Source organism: Porites lutea, chromosome 3 (genome assembly GCF_958299795.1).
Source record: "Porites lutea chromosome 3, jaPorLute2.1, whole genome shotgun sequence".
Taxonomy (NCBI): Eukaryota; Metazoa; Cnidaria; class Anthozoa; order Scleractinia; family Poritidae; genus Porites; species Porites lutea.
In genome coordinates this window covers 27,417,526-27,442,641 of record NC_133203.1, presented here as the reverse complement: position 1 = coordinate 27,442,641, position 25,116 = coordinate 27,417,526, and the positions used below count along the sequence as shown (strand labels likewise).

Genomic DNA, 25,116 nt, shown 5'->3' with positions numbered 1-25,116 from the left:
AGTTGTGGGCTCTGATGTAATGGTCATGTGAGATTAGTGATGTGAGCCAGGAACCCATTTTCATATATTTCTTGCTTTTTGTCAGCTAAATACACTTATACTTTCTCGCCAAGATGTCATCCCTTTTTAGATCAGAAGAGATGACATTAGCCCAGCTCTTTCTTCAAGCTGAGGCGGCATATTCCTGCGTTAGCGAACTCGGAGAATTGGTAAGAAAGAGTAGTAATCTCCGCCATCTTGTTTTGATCGAACATTTATCATTTTTGCTCTCTACTTTTCCAGTATTTTGATAACTGATCGGTTAACTTTTATGACTAAACACTGATTTCCTCTTATCCCCTCTTTTTTTTGTTTTTGTTTTTTTTTTTCTCACGTAGGGTCTTGTGCAATTTCGAGATGTAAGTATTGATCAAACATTGATTATTAGATCGCAACATCGTACCTGATCTATGCAATTAGATCGTAATATTCATTTCATTTTTTCGTACCTTTATGTAATTAGCTCGCCACCTTCCTTCATTAGATCGTATCTGTATGCAACTGGATCGTAATCTTCATCCCATTATAGATCGTATGCAATTAGATCGTATCAATTTAGTTTGTTCCAACACTCATGAGAGTAGATTGACTTTGTTCTGTGCTTTCGAGGCTTGGAAAAAACTTGGAAGAAAGTCTTCTGCCAAAAGTGCAAGAGGCCCAGCAATTGCTTGCCATTCTCGACAGGGATGAGTATTCTAACTGTGCAAGTTTCCTCTAAGCATCAACAGTACAGAACAAAGCCAATCTACTCTGTACCTAGCAAAGTCAATATAGACCTTGTCACGGTTTTCGACACCATCTTGACGAGTAGGCAAACGCGTGAAAAATTCCATTGTTTGTATGAGCATCTAATGTTGAATAATTTCCGTAAAACGACTGTTCTGTAAATAAAAAATGCGAATTTTAAACTAAAGCTTTACTTCTAAGGATTCTACTGAAAAATATTGAGGGCATTACATGCGCTAGAAGACCTAGAACCACTTTTTAAAATTTTTTATACATTTGTCTGTTAGAAAGTCCTGGGAAAAATTACAGACAAATATATGGAAAATCTTAAGCAAGCTGCTGGAGAAATTAAGGCGCAGGTATGCCCCAAAATTTTTTAGTGCAATCCTTTGCTTTGTAGCTTTAGTTTACATTTCATATTTTTTTCAGAAGAGCCATTTTACGGAAATTATTCGACATTAGATTCTGATACAAACACTGTAGATTCTCACATGTTTCCCTACTCTTGATGATGGCTTCGAAAACCGTGACAAGGTCTATTGACATTGGACATTGTTTTTTGGAAGAAACAACTGGAGTATCCCTCATGTAGCCCAAGGTAATATGTCTCATATGATCATGAGTTTGAGGCTTAATTTCTATGCTTAACCACTGACTCAGTTTTATTACGATCCAATGGAATGTTGTTCCCTTGGAGGTACAGTCAAATACAAGGTACTGGTACAATCTAATGGCAAAAAGGGATAATCCAATGGTATAAAGGTACAATCTCTGGGCATGAGGGTTGGAGCAAAAGGATGATTGCAATCTAATTGCATATAGGTACAATCTAATGGAGTGAAGGTTGCAATCTACAGGGTTTGAGCCAGGCTGCACCATTGCACCAATCCCGCACTGCAATTGAAATTGTCCCTTGAAAAAACGGCCAAGGGGACAATTTGTCCCCTTCAAAATTTAGGGAAAAAACTTGAAAAGAGGCCAACACGAAGACTTAGTTCAGTACAGAAATTGCAAGCTAAACAATACGTGGAAAGTATATTTTATCGCACGTTTAAAAAGTTCATTCTAAAGTCACATTTCAGTAACGCTTTACTGAACATGTACATCTCATGCTCAAGCAAGCATGGTGAACGCTCCTGGCAATCTTTAACTTGTCACATCGAAAACGTGTTTGCTACCCATCGTAGTGATGAAGTCCAAAATTTAATTAAGCTTTGTCAAGTTGCACTTGTTATTGCCTACTAATACGGCTGGCTGTGAAAGAGGTTTTAGCACACAGAATAGAATTAAGAATACTTTGAGAATCAGACTGAAAGCTGAGAGGCTGGATGTCCTCATGGCCATTGACATTGAGGGCCCACCTTCCAAGGACTTTGACTTTTCTACAGCCCTTGATGTTTGGGCTAGAACCAACAGAAGAATTAGTACTTGTTCGTCTATCAGTAATTAAGAAAGGAATTGAAGTTTACAAGGGGATGCTCAGACAAGATTCTGCTCTGAAGTGTTTTGAAGTGTAAAGCATGGTCATTGATCCTCTGTTTAAATATGAAGAGAAAAAAAAAAGTCTTGGCACCAATAACTTAACTTTTTTTTGTTTGTATCACTTTTCTTGTATTACAAGGATCAGGTAAGAAAAAAAAATGTTTTTGTTGGCTTGCCTGTATGAGTGCAAAAAAAAAAATGATGACTAAAAATTAATTTGTCTGTCCCCCTAAAAATAAAAATGTCCCCCAATATTTTAGCCAAGGGGACAAAATGTCCCCCAGTAATCAAATCCTAGCTCAAACCCTGCAATCTAATTGCATTTTTGACTGGAATACCCCTCCATAGATGTATTAGATCTAGATGTTTATGGTTCTTTTGGGGCATGTCTGATTAGAATGACAGATAAAAGAGAAGCCTTGGGTTCAAAACTTTGCAGTGATATCTCTCGCCTATGGCTTGTGGCGTCCACCATCTTTGAACATTCTTACGTCATTTCTATGGTCAATGAGAACACAGACCATGGAAAAGTGTTGTTGATTTGTTAATTTATTATCTTACAAAGAGCTCCACTGGGACCTGCCTCCATTTTCAATAAGTCTCCAGATATGCCAGCTGCAGTTTAGTGGCCACTGTTGGAGAAGCAAGAATGAGATTGTTTCCCAACTACTTCTTTGGGAACTAAAACACGGTAGATGATGCAGGGGTTCACCCAGCAATGGCATTTATTGACCAAGTAGAGAGTGATACCGATCTTAAGAGGTAGAAACTTCTGTCTGTCATGGCTAACAAAAGACATTGGAAGAAACTTTTTAAATCGTGTTGGTGTGCCCAAAATAGACAGATACAGTGTAAGGTAGACAACTTTCTAAGATAGACACTTAATGCAGATTCCAGTCATGTCCATCTTGGAAATGGTTGACCATAAATGTTTGTTGTCACTGTTTTTCTTTCTTATACGGATGGTTTTCTTGTCAGCTTAATCCGGATGTGAATGCCTTTCAACGCAAATTTGTCAACGAAGTCAGACGATGTGAAGAAATGGAAAGAAAACTCAGTAAGTGAATACCGATTAGCTATTACTAGTTCCAAAACTGTCACTTTCAAAACAAGGCCATAAGTGTGAAACCTTCTTGTGAAAGTAAGTTTTAGTTGCATGAGAATAAAAAAGTCATTTTCATGTCAGTGGCTTTGCACTTTTAGCCTCGATTTGAAACAGAGGCGTAAGACATCTCAGTAATGGCCTCTTTTAGGTTGGATGTAAACGTCTGTGCGAAAACATATGACCTGTAATTTAAGAGTGCTATGTGGTTGTTTGTATAAATATAGGTGTAGGATGCCATACATTCATATTCCCTCAAGGAATCAAAATGTTTTATTATGTTTGTTTCATGCTCATAACATTACAAATATAGCCGAGTATTATTCTTACAACTCTTTTTAAGTAATCAGCATCGCTACTCAGAACTCTATATGTTTTTCTCAAGTACATGAATTGAAATGATTTACAATGTGTTTTGGCAGGATTCTTGAAAAAAGAAATTGAAAAGGCTGATATCCATGTTAGTGATACTGGAGAAAATCCCGAGGCACCTCATCCAAGAGAAATGATTGATCTTGAGGTGAGTTAGTTAATAACCTTGACATAAATGAGATATAAAATGTGCAGTCATCAACAACATTTCCTTTTTTCTAACTTATTTAACTATTATTCTTTAGGCTCAGTTTGAACAGCTTGAGAATGAAATGAAAGACAGCAATGCTAACTATGAAGCTCTGATGAAAAGCTTCCTGGAGTTGACAGAACTCAAACACATTTTGCGCAAGACGCAGACCTTCTTTGAAGAGGTGATGCTCTTTCAATCTGTATGTTTTTTTGTAAACTTCATTTGCCATTAACTTAGATCAGTTGCTAAGTGATGATAACCTTTTCATGGACAGAAAAATAAGTTATTAAGCAATTTTTTGTCTATAAAAAGGTTGGCACTGAAAACCCCATTTATTTTTCTACTATCTACTGTACTTACACTGTATGAAATGCATTCACGTTTTGCAGATTATATGGAAGGTCAAACTGCTTACACTTTACATGGCCATTCTTTCATCATACATCAGCACCTTTAAAATACAAATACATGTAGCTGTATTTTAACAGAAAAGCATAACTTTTGTGGGTCAATCTCGCATGTGGTTTACATGCAAGTTTTATTAGGGCAATTAAAAGGTAGAATCCATTAGTTGTAACCTTACTACAGGATCTACTGTACTAGCCAAAGCTAATTGACACTATTTTCTAGGCATGTTCCTCTGATGTAGCTTGACTTTTGTGAAGATCATGTGAAAACAAAAAATTAATTAATTATTGATTGCTACTTCTGTGTCAAAATCTATTTATTTTCACCAAATTGGCAACCCCGCCAAAATTTAGTTACCATGGTAGCCACTATGATTGTATAAGCCTTATACAATAAGAATATGTATTTGTTAGCTGTGAATATTGGGTAGTATTAGAACACAGTGTTGTGTTGGTAACTTTGGTTAGGCCGAACTTCACGTGCATAATCAACAACAGATCCACGAACCGCAGGGCACTGATGATATGCAAGCTCTGTTGAGAGAAGAAACAAGAGGATCAGCCACAGCCACAGCAACTCAACTAGGGTAAGTGACAGCAATGACTTTTTAGGGTGATGTTTTCTATTGTCTTTAACCTCTTACAAGAAACCACTTGATACGTCTGATCTTAATGTTCACTGAATTATGTTGACTAAGCCACTCGGAGTAACTTCACAGGTCATAATGTAGAAACTGAATGCAGTAATACCTTACTAAAAAGTGAATCTGTCAGGATCTCTTTTCATTAAAGACCCATGTTCTACATGTATACCCAGGGTACTCAACATATGGTTTTTCCTGGTTACCCTCGAGCAAAAGTTAAAGGGTGTATTACAGTCTGTATGTCCCTGTAAGTTTAAAGGGCAGTAACTAATTTTGCTTGTAAACTGCACAGGTTTGTGACTGGGGTGATAGCTCGTGAGAAAGTACCTACATTTGAACGTCTTCTATGGCGTGCTTGCCGTGGGAATGTGTTCTTTAAACAAGCCGAGATTGAGACTCCTCTTGAAGACCCAAGCACAGGAGACCAGGTTAATAAATGTGTCTTCATCATCTTCTTTCAAGGAGATCAGCTTAAGAGCAGAGTAAAGAAGATATGTGAGGGGTAAGTGAATTTTTCATTGACTTAAAAACAGTCCAGTGCGGTAGATGATTTTTCAATATTTAGAATGGAATGTGAAATACACAGCAATAGTAGGCAGTGAGATACATTGTGTACAAAGTTGAAATTAAAGGTCTGATCACAGCATAGTTAGCCAGACACTCCTGCTAAAAATTATCATTATCACTAATAAATAATCTGTCTTCCAGTCATTAAACAAAAATCAACAAGTAGCCAGCACAATAATGTCCAAGGTACATGTATCTTGTCAATTGTTTTGACTGCCTGCTGTTAGGGAAACGCTAAAAAAAACTAAAGAAAATAAGATTAATTCACTTCAATGAAGTTATACCACAATGTTTTAGAGCGACACAAAGCTAGCAATAAATGACATATCTAGAAAACATAGTCAGTGAACATTATTTACTTTCATACTGTAAATCCTTCATTAAGCCCCCCCCCCCCCCACCCAAATTATTCTTCACTGTTAAATGAGGGACTGTATGATCTATCACCACTGTAAAACTTCATGGGGAAATAACCGGTATGGGTTATTTACCAACTGGAAGTTCAGATTTGATTCTGATCCTCAGCTGCATGACCTCCAACCTTTTTGTTCTTGAGCTTCTCTGCTTTGTATTGTAGTTTTTAATGGAGAACTGATACCATCCTTTTTACTAAGTTAAATAGGCCATTCTCTCAAATAAGCCCCCTGTCTCTATTAAGCCCCACCTCAAATAGGCTTGATATGAATGAGCCCCCCCCCCCCCCCCCCCACCTTAGGGGGTTTCGTAGATGATTATTTTGTGGTATTACTTTTAGTAGTAACAACCTTCAGATTCATTTAGATAATCAAATCTATGTAATGGTAATTTGTTTCTTAGTTTTCGAGCCACACTGTACCCCTGTCCAGACACAGCAGCAGAGAGACGGGAAATGGCTATTGGAGTTAACACAAGGATTGAAGATCTTCAACATGTAAGTATGGAAAATACCTACTTCACTATTAAACCTGCACTCCAAATAATGAATGAACTACAGGTAACATTGATCATCATCCACTTTGTTACTTTTTTCTCTTTTGCTGCCCAAAGTATTTAAATCATTTGCCCCTGGAGACTTTGCCAAAAAGCTAGTTGAGCGGTTTTGGTTTTCTGGTCACTGCCATGCTATAACAAAGCTGTTTACAGGTTGTACACTTCACAGCGTTCTGAGCTAGATGCAAAATATTAGCTTGCGAAGTTCGGGCATTGGCAGAAAGCAAAATTTCGAGATAGTTTTTGGGTTTAAAAGTTACACAGCAGTCTTGACTTGTTCTTTTCACTTTCTCTCCTTCCCTCTTTTTTTCGTTTTTCTTGCCTCACTTGTTTTTTTCTCTTACTGGGCATTTAGTAGGCTTCCCTTTGGTGGGATAAGTTTTTAGGAAAACTTTTAGGATCTTACAATTAGATGAAAGGAAAGGTAGGTGGGCAGTGGGAAAAGAAGCCTTTTTCCCCGGTGTCCTTGACTGAATGGCACTCATTCTGGTATGGTTTGAAAGATCTCTTCACTCTTCATGAGTTAGCAGACAAAATTATCCTTGACCATTTAAACTGATGACGTCACAATCGGTAGAAAGGACGTGGATCTGCATGGGCGGTTACGGGCGGCTCAGGGGCGAATGTGTTAAGTGTTTGATGGCAGGCTTACTGTGTGGAAGGACAGACCTTCACAAGGGTCTTGTTAGAATATACTGGAGCAGCCCTGTTTGGATGGCAACCTCGCCAGTTGGCTTTGTCTCTCTTATCCCTCTCTTTTTGTGTATTTGTTGACTGAAATGCATGTTAGTAAAGGGGCTTTGTCATTGCAAATTACGGCAAAGTCAAGTTGAGAATTTCTCATAAAAGAAAATGAGCAGATAAAAGCAGCTCAAAACAATATTCTTTTGGACAAAACAAAATGCGTGAAGCTACTAATTTTTATGTGTCGAAATAATGAATAGTAAATAACAAGTAAAGGGGAAACTTGGTCACATGGTACAAATTTTGCATTTGCCATTTGATGTAAACGTGATGCTTAACCTCTCTAATGTACATACCTTTATAAGGGATGGAAGGTACCCTTCTATATTGTGTCCAAGCTTAGTGCAGATACGTTTATCATGTATCAGGGAGGTGTATTGTATTCCTCTTATCTGCAACATTTTACATCAATTCCATTGTTTCACGTTATTTTACTAGTCTTTTTTCTTGGTAGGTGCTCAATGAAACTCGTGATCACCGTCATCGCCTGTTGTTGACTGTGGCTAAGAACATTAATCAATGGTTTATCAAGGTAATTACAATGTTATTCAGTATTAGACAACATCACGCTTCTTTGCTCAAAACTGTCTTAAGCAACTCCCCTTGAGGAAAGAAAGACTGGCTTTTTACCAAAGGGTCACTAAAACAGTCTGCTTTGGTAGAGTTTTGATTTTGTTTATTAAGTGTAACTACAGTGGAATTAAGCGGCCACCTATTAAGCAGCAACCCCTTGTAAGTGGCTAGCTATAACAATACCGAAAATATTTTCACTTAAAAAATACAAATAAAACCCCTATTAAGAAGCCACCCCTTTTAAGCGACCGTGGCTACCTTTTGATCATTCCGATGAAGGTTTTTCATCGTTTTTGACTCCTATTAAGCTGCCACCCGGAATTAAGTAAGCGTCGGTTTGGCTTTGTTTTTGATAAGGCAATGGCAGATAAGAAGCTGAATTAGAAAGTGATGACTGATAAATACACTTAAACACACGTTTATTGTTCTCATTACATGGTTACATGTTTACTAACCAATTAAACCGACTGTAAAAATACTCAAAATGTAAATGCGGTGTTCATGTTGAGACCTTGTCACAGGATTTCCTTAAAATTGGTTTTGTACAATTTTTAAAAGTTTCATTATGTGCAACAGATGTTAAAAGTCTTAAAGTATGCTTGCATTTGAATAATGTTTCAAGTAAGTTTCAGACCTATTCCTGACGAACCTTATTAAGTGGCCAACCTCTATGAAGCGGAAGCGACTTACGGTGTAATAGGGGTTCGACTGTAGGAACACATTTTTGGGGAGCAACATGACAGCCACTCAGTCCCTGGCTGACATTGTTTTGAATACATTGGTCTTTGTGTCACAGTCTGTATTGTGTGGTCGGAAAACTAAAGTGAATATGCTGAAAAGGCTTGCAGCCCAGAAGTTTTACTGTATACTGTATTGAATTAATGTATAAATAAGAAGGCTGGAGAATTCAGTGTTTGATTTAATATTGTCATTTCTAGGTAAAGAAGATCAAGGCCATTTACCACACTATGAACATGTTCAATCTGGATGTGACTCAGAAGTGTCTCATTGCCGAGTGTTGGTGTCCTGTGAGTGACTTGGACAGGATTCAGCAAGCGTTACGTCGTGGCACAGAGCGCAGTGGTGCTGCCATACCATCTATCCTGAATCGCATGGCTACTAAGCAGGAACCTCCAACTTTTAACAGGACCAACAAGTTTACAGAGGGGTTTCAAGTCATCGTAGATGCTTATGGCGTGGCTAATTACCAAGAGGTTAACCCAGGTAGAGAAGATTAGCAGATATTGGTTTTTAAACATAGACCAGTGATACTCAAAGTGTGTACAGCTATTTCCAAATTCTTAATTTACACTGTAAGTAGTAGACTTGCTACAAGTCGACCTCTCATAAGTTGTTAAAAGTGAGTGAAGCAAGCTTCAGTGCACGTGGTCTTGCCGGGTTGGAGCTAGCGACCAAGTCTCGAGTCGGCTTGTTTTACCTGAATGGATTTGATTCATATTATAAATGCACGTGGGGAAAAAAATGATTGACATATGCTGTGTCTGGAGCGGCATGAAAGATTTATTAGTCACTGTGCTATTGATCAGTTGTCACGATGTCACATGTAGAATTTCAACTGGTGAATTTCGCACCAAACAGGTATGAAAAGTCCTTTGAAATAGCATAACCAACCAGGAAAAATATAGAGGACTTTTAGAATGTCTATGTAAGTAGCTTTTCATTCAATTGTCCAAATAAATTTAATCTTTTTTTGTTTTGTTTTTTTTACTTTCTTCCGACAAACAGCTCTGTTTACCATCATCACATTTCCGTTTCTTTTTGCTGTCATGTTTGGGGACTGTGGCCATGGCTTGATCATGTTCCTGTTTGCTTTGTGGATGGTGTTTAATGAGAAGAAACTGAAAAATTTCAATGGAGGAGAGGCAAGTTTATTGCTGTTGATGAAAGTAACTAACATTGATTTGTGAAGCTGTGAACAAATTGTGTCGAGTAAACTCATGAAAATCATTACAAAGAAAATCCCTTGTCCATGAGGATTCTAGCCAAAATGACTGGTTTTTGAATGGAAGGCATTAATTTATTGATTCTGGGGGAATTTAAGGTCCCAAATTATTGAAAGCCAGAGTGGTTTTTTTTTATTATTTTAATTTTTTATTATTATTATTATTATTATTATTATTATTATTATTATTATTGTTATTATCATCATTATTATTATTAAAAGTAATACCGGTAAAAGTAAATTGTAACTATTTTATACTATATAGAGCTTCAAATTTAAACCTTAAAATAATTTGATCAAAAAGGTTAGCTTTTTCGTCTTTCTTCGGTGCCGCATATTTATTCGATAAAGTCAGGGTTCGTGGTTGTCCACTAAAGTGAGAAGTGATTCCATTTCCTTTTGTTGAAATGGATGGATGAAAATTGATTGCTCCTTTTGATATGCAAATCATGTCCAGTGAGATACAAATCATGTCAAAGAGAAAGTAAAATCAACTATTACAGCTGATTCTTAAGTCATGGCACAAGCCGATGAATAAAATGCATTTACAAAGAGAGATACGAATTGCTGTTACTGAAAAGAAAACAACAACTTAATAGCAGCCTGCAAACTACTAAGCTGAAACTTTATTCATGTTAGGCTCCTTTCAAACGTGGAATTTCTTATGTGTGCCGAACACCTATTTAAGTCAATGACAGTAATTAAATATGGCAGTTGATTCAGACATCCGATATGATGGTAACTCAGTGTGTTGTAAATATTCCCAGTCTCTAGAAAAAAATTTTATCCATTATGGGTAAGGGTTTCTATAATAAGTACATTATATGTGGCACATGTGAAATGCAACTTATAAATCAAATGTTTAACCTAAGTTGAATTTGCGAATGCTTCAGTCACAGATTTGACAAAGTCATATTTAATTTGCAACTGTCAAATTCAGTTGATTTAGACATCCCATGTCAAAGTAGTTACCTTTCGAATTAAATTAGGCACATGTGGAAATCAATTATTGAGCTGGATAATGATAACAGTGTCCAGTATTACTAAAAATACCGGTAGATATACTATCATGATACATACCGCATTTTTTATATTCCTGTAAGCTTTGCTTTCAAGTTACCAGGATGATCATGGCAGTTATGTACACAACTTTTGCAGTTGCGAAAAGAAAGCCTGAAAAAAATTCAGGCTTGTACGGGATTCGAACTCTTGACCTCTGCGCAATACTGGTGCAGCGCTCTACCAATTAAGCTAACAAGCCAACTGGGAGCAGGCAGTTGAATTGGTTCGTTATAAACCCAGGAAAGGATGATGATGCGTATATAACTGCGATGATCATCCTTCATTTAATTCTTCAATCCGCAGTTCACATAATATGATTTTCATGTAATATTCAAAACTTCATAATCTTTACTATAACTTTTATTTATTTACTTATTTATTTATGTAGTTTTTCTACTCTGACATGGTTTGCATGTACCTGCCAATGAAGACTCACAACCTTTAGTTTTTGTGCCACAGGAAACTAATATCTTAATATCATTATTTGTCTTGGCAGATCTTTGAAACCATGTTTGAAGGTCGATACATTATTTTGTTGATGGGTTTATTTGCTGTCTATACTGGTCTTATTTATAATGACTGCTTCTCCAAGTCCTTCAACATCTTTGGATCTTCGTGGGATCTCGATGTAACGTGGCCAGCAATTAGGTAAGCTTTGTAAATACCTTATTACATGAAATAGTCCTGACACATTAATTTCATGAATTTCGCAATACAAAAAAATTGCAAAATCTAAGTGACGTGAACAATGAGTGTCGCGAAAATTAAGTGACTCACATTATGTCCACAATCAAGAAAGAGCGAGTTTATTACCACTGAAACGTTTACAAAATCACATTTTTTTTTACTTTTCTGAGGAATTTTCAGTGTAAATGGATGTTGTGGTCAATTGACACAAGAACAATAACATTATTCATGTACAAGCATGAACTGCTTGTGGACATTGTGAGAACTGCTTTGTTGTTACTGTTGACATTTAGTCCTGCTGTGGAGTTTTTCTGAATTTTGACTTTATTGTTCCTTTGATAAAATTTTTTTTTTTTTTTTTTTCTTAATTCAAAGACATGTTAAATAACCAATATTGTCTATGAAATGTAAACAATTATTGTTTTACTCAAAAATTAAGTGTCCCAAAATATGCACACATCAAAATTGCTAAATAGACAGGGGAGGACGGAGGATTTTGTGATAAAGGGGGCAGGGGTTTCAGTAAGCACTGACGGCTGACAAAATGCACCGGCTACTTTGCCCAGAGTAGTTGGCTACTTTTTTCTAGAAGAAAGAAGCAACTAGTCTACTTTGAATAACATCGTAACCAAAAATGCATCATATAATCTGAATGAAAATGCAATTATGTGTTTCCATAAAGGCCCCCTGGTGTATACTTTAGTCCTGTGAATGCTATATTTCAGTCAGTTTTTCCCAAGTTTCTTTATAGGTTTGCACAGAATTTGTTTATGTGCAAAAGTGCGTAATTTAGATTTCATCATTTGTTCTGTGGCTGATAGATTGAAAGTTGAATGGATTAGCTACATTTTCTTGAATGAAAAAAGAACCACGCTCTTTTGTCCTCAATTTATTCCCCAGAGTGCTGGAAATCGCATTTTTGGGCTTTGTAATTTCAAAATTTTTTGAGGGTTCATGCCTCCTGACCCCTGTAGAAAAAGGAGACTTGTTAATACAGTCGGTAACTCTATTCAAACCCACTGGCTACTTGTATCTTTATTGAAACTACTGAGGGGGCCTAGAGATATAGTGTACAGTGGCAATATGGCCCATCTGAATTGTGAACGGCACACGAGTTTCGGGCACATGATCCTCTGGGAAAGTTTTTGAGATTGAAATTCTCTGAGATGCTATCTAGTGCATTCTGGACGCTTAAATTTAGCAAATGCCTGGATTCCATTTTGAATGTAATGCTGATATATTTTATGAACCACAGGTGTGGTTGTGGTCAAAGAAGTAATTAACACTCTATGATACTAGCAGGGGTATTCTTTTACGAAATGTATGGAAAGCAGTCTGAAGAACTTATATGTGGATATTGGACCTTAAAGGGTTAAGACGGAATCCATCAGGAAATTGGGTAATTTTAATTTTCAGTAGACGAAAACCTTGTACCAGAATAATTTAACAATACTGCATTCTTTTTTCAAGGGCCAAAGATGTAATTAGTCATCTGTAATAAGACCAAAGAAAATTTCCCATTGGGAGTCCGAGAAAATGAATGTCAAATTTCACAATAATTGTGAAAAAAGAGGTAAAATTCTGACAATTTCATGTGTAAGATGTAATTTTGTGAAATTTTACATTCATTTTCTTTGGCGTTATTACAAATAATTAATTATATCTTTAGCCTTAAAAAATGTAAAAAAGAATGCGATATTATGTAAATTATTCTGGTACAAGGTTTTTGTCCACTAAAAAATGAAAATTTTTACTCCATTTCCTGATGGATTCCGTCTGTAAAAGTCCTTTTTTTACACTCTATTCGTCAGACATCTCTCTAGACACTAAATGCCAGTCCCTCTTGCCAAAAAAAGATCTTTAAAAAAAGCCAGGTAGCAAATGAAGAATTACCATTTAAGATTTAATTCTAAAATTACGTCTTCACTTTCTCAATTTTTTGACATTGTTTTTTGTGTTGTGTTAGTGCAAGTGCACTCGATTCTTATGCAGAAAGCGAGACTATTATGCTTGACCCTAAGCAAACATATGTTGGAATTCCATACTACTTCGGGATAGATCCAGTAAGTACATGTCTGTTTTCTTTCTGTGCTTAAGGCACTAAACGTACACAGTCTGCATTAATTTGAATTAAATTGCTATAAATATGCCGTTGCTTATCACTATCTGTTGTTGTTGTCAGAAAAGTGTTAGCCTGAGAAAACATTTGTTTCTCCTTGTTCGTCGTAGCTGGGCACGTTTCGCACGGAGGAACATCTGGAACTCAGCGCAGCAATTCCATACTGATGATGCAAATCAATGTTTACATAATAAATCCGGTAGTCATGGGGTTCCAAATATAAAGTTGTCCAATTTTATGTGTCTTCTGGTCGATTTTGGTAAAGTGTTGTGTTCATCTGCCAAAGAGCTCAAGCAAAACTCAAATACTTCTTCTCGAGAAGACTATATTCTACAAATATTGATGGTTTGGTTAGAGATTCTTCACATTTACATTTGACCTCTGTGGCCTTTTGTCTTTTGTCTGTCAAGACTGTCATTCGTAAACAATAGCTAAAACAATGTAACTACTCCGTCGACCAATCAGCGCTTCTGATCAGATTCCGGATAGATTTTAAGTCATCAGTATGGATTTTCTGTCGCTGAGTCGCAGACATTCCTCCGCGCGAGACGTCCCCAGCGGCGAAGAGCAAGGAGTTCAAACAGATGTTTTCGCAGGCTAGAAAAGTGTGTTAATTAATAGTATTATTGTTATTTATGTACTCTTTTTTTTAATGGACTAACCAGTATTTGTTTCGCAGATCTGGCAGATAGCCACAAACAAACTTACATTTACCAACTCCTTTAAAATGAAGATGTCTGTTGTGTTGGGTGTGGTGCATATGATGTTTGGTGTCTGTCTGAGTTTCTTTAATCACAGGTGAGTATTAACCACAGAATGGCCATACCCTGCTTTTCCCCAATTCTGTTCTATGAAAGAGAGGGGGGGGGGGGGGAAGTGCTGTTGAAGAAGTTTCATTTGCCATAGGATTTCATCCACAGGTTCAAAAGTAAGAGCAACATGCTAAATGATTAGAACCATGTGAAAGTTTTATTTTAATGATAAAACCATAAGATTTCATCTACAGGTGCAAAAGTTCAAACTACGTCACATCTCCATAATTGGCTCTGGGAACAGAAGTTTTAGGAAGACTCTTTGTTTGTTTGTTTTTTACCAGCGTAATGAATGCAAAGAAACTGCCCAACTTTTCCAGGCAACTTGACACGTGAAAATTCTTGTATAGTATCCATTTTAATCTCTATGTGGGCTCACTGCTGGACCAAAGCCTGCAGTACAAATATGTTACCTGAATTTTATTTATTTATTTTATTTATTTTTACTTTGTCATTTCTTGTTTCAGGCACTTCAAAAAACCTCTGAACATTTTTGCAGAGTTTATTCCCCAGGTAAATTGAAGAGTGTATGGCCACATTTCCTAATTATTATACATAGTAGAACTAAGCAAAACATTTTATTATAAGTGTCATAGATGTTTAAAACGTACGTTTTCATGATATTGTTGTCTCAGGAGGCAATTTCCACACCATGAGTGTTAATTAACATTTAAATGATAAGCTAATAAACAAGTTTACCTCTCTATAAATCTGATGTACTCTTGATATTGGTGAAAAACCACCTTGATAGTTGGTGTCTGTTTGACCTTTCTTGTTCACTGCCAAGTTTACAGTGTGCAATTTACCATATTTGTTTTGGTATTCTCAATAGAATTAGTATAACAAGATGGCCCAAGAACTGTCATGCATGTTGATATTACACTGCTGTGTTGGACTACGTGTTGTTTGCGTGGAACTGCACTGATGCAATAATATTTTATTTGTACTGTCTTTGTTTTGTAGGTTCTGTTTCTGTTTTGTATTTTTGGCTACCTGGTGATTTTGATATTCTACAAGTGGATTGCTATTAATGTGCACAGCCCACAAGTAAGGCTCAATGACAGTCTTAAATAATAGTTTTATTATTTGTCTCTCATGATTTTCTTTACCAAGCACCTCTTCATTATATTACGTCTTTGGAGAGTTGGTTGTAAGATTTTATGAAAGCAAGAACTTTCAAGTCTATATATGTACTCTTTTCTTCAGTGGTCATGAGCAACGTTCTACAGTGTATTTGATGCCCAGAATGCTTGAAAATAAATGGCATTTTTAAGCTTCCATTTTAGTACTTTCCAGAGGAAGGAGGGGGGGTTGATTGAGGAGGAAGCCTGGCTACAGATCCCTCGACTTGTATGTTGGCACAATATGCAAATTTCGTATTCCCAGGCGACCTAGGGCGAGTGCTTGTTTTCGCGCGAAAGCGAGGCTAATGCGGGTGACTTCTTGGCAAGAAGACCAACAAACATGAGAAAACTGCAGCTGAGTTACCGGAAAATGAGGAAATCTTAAAGGTTTAATGTTTCAATGGGCTCCAAACTTACTTATAGGCTTAAGAAATCATTGGGAAGGAAGATCAGCTCTTCGTCACCGAGAAAAACAACGAGCGAAACCAGAAATTATGCGAAAAGTGGTTGGTGAGTGAGTTCAATAAAAATGCGAAGATGGTCTCAAAAAAGGATGGTAAAACCCTGAAGCCATTTTAATGTCCATTTTCAATGATCGTTATAACTTCTTTAAGGAAGCCTTCATTGAAATGTGGAAGTTATCGAAAAAATGCAATTTAGTAAAACAACTACTTTTCAGTTGACATTTTCTAACGGAAGGGATGAAATATCTTGTGTATTTGAAATAAACCGAACAAGTACGCTTGGTGGAAAAATATCTATCTTGACGGGGCTGAAGTTCTGCATAGATTCCTTTCACTGTGAGGAAGTGAAATCGGAATGGACAAAGGCGATATAAGTTTATTTGTACATTTAGCTTACGTCGTTTATAAAAACATTCAGCCACATGTAGAAAAACGATCGACGTATGCACATTTCACTCGATGAGAAGTTGAATACAGACTTATTATACAGATGGTGATGCTATTCCATTTTACAGATATACACACGAGTAAAACAGGATAATAAGAAGTTTGAAAATAGAAGGGAATCGAATATTGACTTTTAAACATAAGCTTAATTTACCATTTTCAAGCTGAAGTTTACTTCTTCTTTTGGCTTCAGTCGTGGCTTTTTTCATGTCTCTGTTAGTTCGACCAGCTCTTGCCATAGTTTCGCTGTTTGAAACAGATATCGCTTCAGCGGACTGTTAAAGTTTGAGCTTTGAAGTCTTATTAGTTTCATGATTTGTATCGTTTTCCAACGACTCAGCCGCAATTTGCCTATGTTTGTTTTTGTTTTTTCCAAGAAGTTGACCCGCATTAGCCTCGCAATCATGCTCGTTCCAGGTCCGTCAGAGAATACGAAACTTGCCTAATGATCATTTTGCGTTAAACTTAGGCTGCTTACAACTGGCCAGCCCGACCAATCCAGTTGACAGAGAATTTCATTAATGTTATTTTATCAGGACTATCCACTGAGCCAGATTAATCTACAGTGGAACCTTGATATAAAGAACCTCAGTATAATGAAGTCTGCATTACAACGAATGATTTCCTTTACCCTAATAGTAAAATATTTGAAAAAGAACCTCCATATAATGACTCCTAATAGCAAACAAATTTCACCAGTCCCTTGGCCCTACGTCTTAGTTTTGCTTTGCGTTATTTTCTTCACTTATATGTGTTGTCCGCGACTGTGCTCACACGGTGGGTGGCTCCTCCTAAATTGTTCTGCAATTGGTATAGGATTTAATGGAGCCGAAACCAATAATATTGTGGAATTGCACGCATTTTAGGTATCCTACTGAAGAACAGTTGGGACTCGTAGATATATTTTTTAGCAACTACTATAATTTGCAGTCTGTCTAATTTGAATTATACCGAGGTTCAAACAATTTTTATAAAAAAAATAAAAAAAAGTATGTTAACGACTTTTAAGAAAAGACTATTAAATTATTTCTTTTTCACGTTGGCCTGTCCAGCTGGCCAGTTTCGACTTTTGGCGAATTCCCTGACTTTTTGCTTTCCATTTTCTTTAAGCAACCAAGCTTGTTGTTAGCTCTGATCAACATGTTTCTCCAGTTTGGCGGAACCATTCAAGCGAGCGACTTAATTTATAAAGGACAGGTAAGCAAGAGACACAAGTTCTATTTTCCTAGATTTAAAATTGCAACACGTACCAGGTAAAATGCTAAGCGAAACAAGGAAAAAGAAAACCTTGTGCAGTACAATTTGCTCTCAAGCAAAAATAGCTACAAGAGAACGATTGATTACGAGTCTTCATAGCCAATAACGTCACGGCTTAACTGACAGACGACCAATAACATCGCGACGTAATTGATCAATGAGATCAATAACCAGAGTATAATACCATCAACTGACGTGATACAACTCACTTTGACTCTGAAGATGACTACCTCACAGGTTGTCGAAACGTCAGTCACTGTCAACAACAACAGTCCTATTTAGGACTACGTTCACCCGGACGATCAAACTCAACCTACTTTTGAAATGACTCTTGGGTTCAAACCTTTTGCAATTCGCTTGTTATTAGCGTACCATGTAAGCATATTGCACTAAGCAGCCTGTATATTGTTGTTGCTGTTGTTGCTGTTCCAGATAGACTAGCCTGCATACCAGGCAGTTTTTGTGGTGATTGGTTTGTGTTAAGTAACATAAGGGATACAGCCGCACGAAAGGTGAACGAAGATTAAGCAAGAAAACGAGGGAGAGAGGGCAAGGGGAGAACCGCCTACATTCAACCCCATGAGATGTTTGAAACTCCGTTTGCCAGCCAACAGAGCAAATGGCTAATACAATGTCAACCAATTGTCAGTGGATGTCAAACATTCTCAGTGCATTCAGTAGTACAGTACCAAGGGAGTATGCTGTTGATGCAAATGTGACCTGTTTGGGGGCCAAACATTCAAAATTTGAGGTCAAGTTTGAAGGCGGTTGACTAAGTGTTTACTTACTAAGTAGATTAAGTAGAATATGAATTAAAAAGATTGCATTTAGTAGCAGTTGAAATGGTGTTTTGCTGGGGGCCTCAACATTCTAAAGTTAATTGTTGGATTCTAATATTGTGTGGTAAAGGATTCTTGACAAAAGGGTTTGTGAAGATCAAATACGTACTGATAAGTAGTACCGGCCTCTTCTGTAGGATATTATTCAGCCGCTGTTGGTAGTTGTAGCAGTTCTGTGTGTACCCTGGATGCTCCTGGTGAAACCAATCTACCTACGTCGCCAGCACAAGGCTAAGAAGGATGAAGTAAGATACTTATTAAATCAAAAGACACTTTGCATTAGGTTTGAGTAGTGGCCTTCGAAATAAGAGAAACATATCATGAAAAAAGTAATTTTTTAAGATCGCAACTCAAAAGCTAATTGTCGTGCAGAAGTTTTACATCCATTTTAATAGCTACTTTTGTATACCAAAGTTGAATACTATTGATCTCATGTTTCGCTGTTCTCAACGGTCTTTGCATACCTCTTAAGAAAAGAGTTTTCTTCAGCCATATATGGTTGGTTCAAAGGTTCGTGTCTGCAGGTTTTGAATTGGTAGATTTTGGTCCCCCTTGTTCTTCTTTTTTCGTCGTTTTATGTTAAGATCCTAATCTGGTGTTCCTGTGACACTAAGGCGGAAATGTTCGAGCTTTCATTGGCAACTTCAAATTAGCCGGCCTTATTAATTTTATCAGGGGCACCTCGGCTGGGGAACTGGACTCTTTTCGACTCAATTTCGTTTCCGTAATTTTCCGTAAGTTACTATAACGCGGATCCATAATCAATGATAACCTCTAGTCAGTAAGGTTTGATTGGACTTACACTTAGAACCTGAAGTTGAAGTCTGGAATGTGCCTGTTAACCATTTGGTGCTTCCTCTTTCCTTTCGGTAATAGAGAAATATGATAGTTTTGAAACAAAACTTCCATACTGGCACCCTGGATTTCATAAAGTAGCTTAAAAAAAAGAAATGCAGCAATGAAAATGAAAGTAATGTTCATGTTAAACACTTAACCCTATCCTACACAGAGTTACAGAGTTTTGGAGTCTGCCTTCAGACTAACTGTCTGGTTACGTAAAGGCCCAAAGTATTTTCAATCTCGGACTCGTTAACTGGGACTCATTTGTTCTGGACAGGGACTCATTTTTCACTTGATGAGTCCCAGGACTCAACTTTAACAAAATCACTGAATACCAGTGCATACAGATGTGTTTTGTACTTTTGGTTGTGAAAATCCTCTAAGGGTCATTTTATCATGAAATGGTCAAATGTTCTTAACAGAACTCCAAGGGACAAGAACCAAGTGTCTGTTTTACAATGGTTCCTGTAGCCACTGTATGAAGTTGGGTATCTAAGGGTTAAAAAAAATTCAGTAACAGAAATAATGGCTGTAATAGAGCATGTATATTGGCCACTTTGAGGTTGTGCGGAAGACTGGGTCAAGATGGTTGTCAAGTGCATTGTGGGACTGTTTTGGGGGACGAGTTTTCAATATGGCGGTAAATTTGACCCCCAAAACAGTCCCACAATGCACTTTGACAACCATCTCGACCAGTGCAACTTCAAAGTGGCGAATATGAAGTTGTCGTTTGATGTAATTTGTTTATTAAGCGTTAGTAGAGACTGAGTTGAATTCTTATTACCAGGGTTTTCAGAGGCTAAGATCAAGCTCCCCCAGCCCTCCCCCTGTGGCAGTGAATTTGGGCGATTCAGCGCTTGATGGTGGTGAAGTGGTTCATCATGAAGGCCAGTCAGTGGCAGAACATGGGGATGATATCCATGAGGAGGTATAGCAAAGTTCCCTCAGTAAAGACTGTACCCATCTAATACAATCAGCTAGACTTTTAAAAAAGTCCTTCGTCGGCGCGGGGCGACTTCGTCGCTTGCGGTCGGCCGCTTCGCGGCCAAACAAGGCTCGCTCCGCTCGCCAAGAGGTCGACTTGTAGCAAGTCTAACAATCAGCCAGCTGACGACCAGCGCGCTGAAGTAGCTGAATATCGTGAGAATATCAAAATATTTATCTTGAAACGTGATAACACAAAAGTATCAAAAAGGTACTCCCCAATTCACACCAATTAAACATGTTTAATTAAATCAGCCTGTCAAAAATGAAAAGCAGTAATAGAAAACTGGAACACAGGCTACTTTGTACACAGGATTAAAATGAACTTCAACGCGCTGTTTAATTTCCAAGCTTAAGTCTGAATAGGACAAAAGAAGTTACGATAGAAGCTACAATAGAAGTGAGAAGTAAGGAGATTATTGAACACTCCCCAGCATGGCTTTTCATTGATACAAGACAAAGGTATAATGCATAATGCATTGAGAAGTTAACAGAAAAAATCAAAACGACACGAAAAGGCCTCTCTCCCTCTTACATAGCTCTCGACTAAGTGATTGCCTGGAACAGGCTATAATGTACTGTAGAAGTATTTAACACCTTGATAAGTATCGTATCTCACTTGTGTCTGCAAAGACTATCTTTCTCAATAAAAACTTGTTTGTGATCAGATGAGCTTTACTTGGAAACTGTTTCCCTTTTTTTTCTCACACTTTTTATCCGGTCTTTTTTTTTTCTTTCTCAGTTTGACTTTGGCGAGATCATTGTACATCAGGTTATCCACACTATAGAGTACTGCCTTGGTTGTATCTCAAACACTGCATCTTACCTGCGACTTTGGGCGCTTAGTCTTGCTCATGCAGGTAAGAGTACTGACTTCACATCCCTAACGTGGCCGAACATAGCTATTCTACAACTGCTTTATCCCTTTACTGTGCGTATTAATATCTTTATAACGAGGTTTCAAGTACTTCAAGTACTCTTCCGCGCCAATAAGCTTAAAAAGAAAAAATGGAATGGTAAACGTAAGCTGAGATAAATACCCAAAAGTTGTCAGCAAAAAATGTTTTGTTTTCGTCACCTTAGACATGTCACGTAATCTTGGCGTGCGCACAGGTGATGGGCATGCGTAATTAGGAAGCAAAGTGAGAGGGTTTGTTTTGTTCACTTTCGATTTCAGGTAATGTAAAACAGGTAATATAAAACAATCGAAAATATCTTAAACACATGAAAACAAAAATTATGCGAAATTGCCTAAGGGGCAGCCCGGGGGAATAGTGGGCGGGAGAGGAAAGGCCGGGGGTGGGACCTGCTCTAACAGAGTGGGAAGCGGGGGAAGAAGGGGGAATTACGGTAAACATTAATTATTAGTTTACTTTCCATCACAGAGTTGTCAGAAGTGTTATGGAGCATGGTTCTTCGTTTGGCTCTGAGCATGGAGGGAGGCGTTGGAGTTGTGGCAGCGTATGCATTGTTTCAGGCCTGGGCAGGTCAGGTTATTCTCCTAACCCTTACAAATTCTCCACACTGTACTCTATAGGCGAATCTTTGTTTACACTTTTTGCCTCATTAACATATTCTTATCACTATTCTGATGACACTAATGAAATGAACACTTTGAATATTGAAAGGGGATAACAGTTTCAGTTATCTCTGAAAATTTGAGCCCAATTCATGGAGTGGTTTCGGAGAAATCCTCCTCTAAAAACACGAAATTTTACTGAGAATGTATGGCTCGTTAACTTTTTTGCCACACAGCAATTTTGCAGTTTTTGATGGCTAATATTTCCTTCAATATTGCTTGTATAGAGCTGAAAATTGCACAAATTGCTTAACTTAATCAGCTCTTTCAACTTTTGCATTTAGTTCGTATACAGCTATTTCGAGAAAGGTTGTCGGAAAAATGTGCACGCGACAATCCCGAAAGGTAATATGGGATATGATCAATACACTGTTTCCGACGACTGTACCTGTCGAACCTACCTTTGTTGCTTTCCTTTAGCACTCGCAAACACATTTCCACGGCCTTTCGTACCAATTCTTTCAAATTTCTTTAAAGAACAGTGAACTTAAAACCACCCACAATACCTTTCGGGATTGTCGCGTGCACTTTTTCCGACAACCTTTCTCGAAATAGCTGTATACGGCCACGGCTTCTATGAGTTAAGTCGTATGCTAATGAGGAAAAATGTAAACAATGACGTCAGCAAGGATTCGCCTATACATTTCTATAAGGAATAAGTCGAGAGAATTCGATAAAAGATCAAAGCATTTTTCCTTAAGTGATTTTTTTATGAATCCTCGCAACCTATTCTTTTGATATTAAATGGCTGTTTATCACTCTTGAGTCTTAAGGGGTTGACCTGCTTTTTTTTGGACGGAACCATTTCACCCAGACTACTAGGAAGTGGAAATATCAAAATTACCGCCTCAAATAGTGTAGGAACATTTTTGATAACACAGTAAGTACAAAAAAGGCAGGGATGGAAGAAATTGAAGAAGGTTAAAGCGGATTGCAGTCTTTCCAGCTTTTTCAAAGTTTCTCTTTACTGTATCACAGGGTTCGTTGAAAGTTTGTCAAATGATATTATTCACTGTAGTATGTATAATCCAACACAATCCGTGACAAATAATATCTTTCAATATAATTATATATCTTCGCCACTGGCCGCCTTCTGCCCACTCACCTTCCAGCTTGATTAAGGAATCAAAGGTCGTTTTTGTTTTTGTTTTTTTGTATTTTATTTTATCCTGTAAGGCATTTGCCGGGTTGTAGCTTCTGTTTATTGTAATACCTTCCGCGGGGCTATGTCTTGTGTGTGTGAAACTTTGATGTGATGTTTTATTGAAAAGAGACAATCTCGTATTGAACAACACATAGCAAATCACAGTGTGCCTTAGTAAAAAGGATGATATAGCGTAATGTTTTATTGACTGAGTTCAATTGTTTGCAGTGTTGACTGTTGCTGTCTTGCTGATTATGGAGGGATTGTCAGCTTTCCTGCACGCTCTCCGTCTTCACTGGTAAGTTGTTGCTACAACAGTTCCCAATAATAAACTTAATGCATAGCAGAGCTGTCACTAATTTCAGCAAAATAGCTGAGTTAGTAGATAAGTTTTTTGAGCAACAGGAAGTCCACACGCTCGAGCGTTTCCCTGTATCTCCAACATGAACCATCTAGGATCCTGACTCTCGGTGTGTGTAAACGGCAAGCACCCAAGCACTATGTAGACTTTCAAAAAAGTTCTTTTGTCTCGTGAGGTCGACTTGTAACAAGTCTAAAGCATTATGTTACCAATCACCCATTTATGCTCGTAAAGAACTCGGTAAGGGAAAATTGCAACAATTGTCGTAGTTTACGAAACATTGGGGGTTTGCTCGTCCCTCGCGATTCTCAATTGGAAAACTGCGTTAAAGCTTTGGTGGTACCTCGTTAAGTCTGAAGGGTTTTTCAGCAAATTTCTGGGGTTTTCGTTTCTTCCACAACGCTGTTGCTCTAAGTGCCTTTTTTTGTTTTTCTTTGTTTCTGCGACGCGGAAGGATCTGCTGACATTTTTTTCTTCATTTACTTGATTAACCGTTAACCGTTAACCGTGTGTATTAACTTTTACTCTTGATTTCTCATTGCACTTTTTAATTATCATTTTGAAGGGTCGAGTTCCAGAACAAGTTTTACCAAGGAGCAGGCTACAAGTTCCAGCCTTTCTCTTTTAAGCTCATAATAAGTGGTCAGTTGGAGGAGTAATTGCTTAAAAGTTTTGATCCTGAGCAGTGTTAACTCTAGAATGATTATCGAAAGATTAAATGGTTTATGTCGGAGGTATATCATTACTTCTAAAGTCATGTATTAGATAAAGACAAAAGTGGACAGTACTGCAACCTTCAGAAATTCGAAGCAGTCTTCATTAAATTAACTCGGAAAATATTAGCCATGTTACTTTACCATGGTTACAATACATGTTGTCTCTTGTTTTATAAACGTAACGAAAATTTGCGAAAATTGCGCGAAGTTGATTTTCTGGCACTTAAAAGGAACAAATGAACTTTAAAATAAAGGGTTGTCAATCTGCTCTCTGGCTTGTTTGATTGTTCGTTTTACTCTATTGTGGTCTGTATTTTAAATTTGTTTTCCCTGTACCCTGCTTATGCTAGGCTGTTCCTGGAGTGTGACAAAAAAGCGTGATCAAGCAAAAAAGCAAAGCGTTACAAATTTATTTCCGAAAATTTTGTCGTTATTTGAACACAAGAAACTTCAATGTAGATCTTTACTCGAGCAGCACTTGTGGTTGCCCCTAAAATGGCTAAGTTTGCGCGAAAACGAAACACAACGTACATGTCTGCGACTCCCTTCACTACCCTACTCAGAATTTGTTACCCGTACCCCCAGAGTCTGTACGGGCGTACGTTGACGTCATAACCAAATTTTCTGACATCGATAGGTTTCCATTTTCTGCAGCTATATAACTCCACTGTTTAGAGGCACGTGGGAAGTTCGGAAAGCACTCAAGAGGCGTAAGGGTTGCCCTATGTTGCCCTCTAAACTTCGCTTGTGATTCATATCTCGATATACGCACGATGACGCATGCACCAATTTTTAAGCGAACACAGAAACTGACAAACCTAAAGGTGATGTTAGACGAGACGATTCGCAACGACGATTTTTAGGGTAACGAAGCGTTACAATATTGTTGCGACATCGTTT

At 37.6% G+C, this 25,116-nt stretch overlaps 1 protein-coding gene across 4 annotated transcripts; it reads left to right on the top strand.

The window, feature by feature from the left end:
- The first annotated feature begins 21 nt into the window (after positions 1 to 21).
- Positions 22 to 24,484, top strand: LOC140930840 (V-type proton ATPase 116 kDa subunit a 1-like). Of its 4 annotated transcripts, none has more exons than XM_073380550.1 (23): positions 23 to 209; positions 378 to 398; positions 3,226 to 3,304; positions 3,772 to 3,869; positions 3,967 to 4,095; positions 4,835 to 4,908; positions 5,258 to 5,467; positions 6,349 to 6,442; positions 7,700 to 7,777; positions 8,757 to 9,042; positions 9,565 to 9,701; positions 11,340 to 11,491; positions 13,497 to 13,593; positions 14,329 to 14,447; positions 14,929 to 14,974; positions 15,425 to 15,508; positions 17,607 to 17,693; positions 18,730 to 18,837; positions 20,220 to 20,360; positions 21,159 to 21,276; positions 21,802 to 21,903; positions 23,368 to 23,437; positions 24,066 to 24,484. In XM_073380550.1, exons 1-23 carry the CDS (start codon positions 114 to 116, stop codon positions 24,157 to 24,159), a joined length of 2,520 nt encoding a protein of 839 aa, XP_073236651.1. In that variant the 5' UTR covers positions 23 to 113; the 3' UTR covers positions 24,160 to 24,484. The 4 variants fall into 4 exon arrangements, with proteins under 4 accessions (XP_073236652.1, XP_073236651.1, XP_073236650.1 ...); XM_073380549.1 differs by having other exon boundaries at positions 4,820 to 4,908; XM_073380548.1 differs by having other exon boundaries at positions 4,790 to 4,908.
- The last annotated feature ends 632 nt before the right edge of the window (positions 24,485 to 25,116 follow it).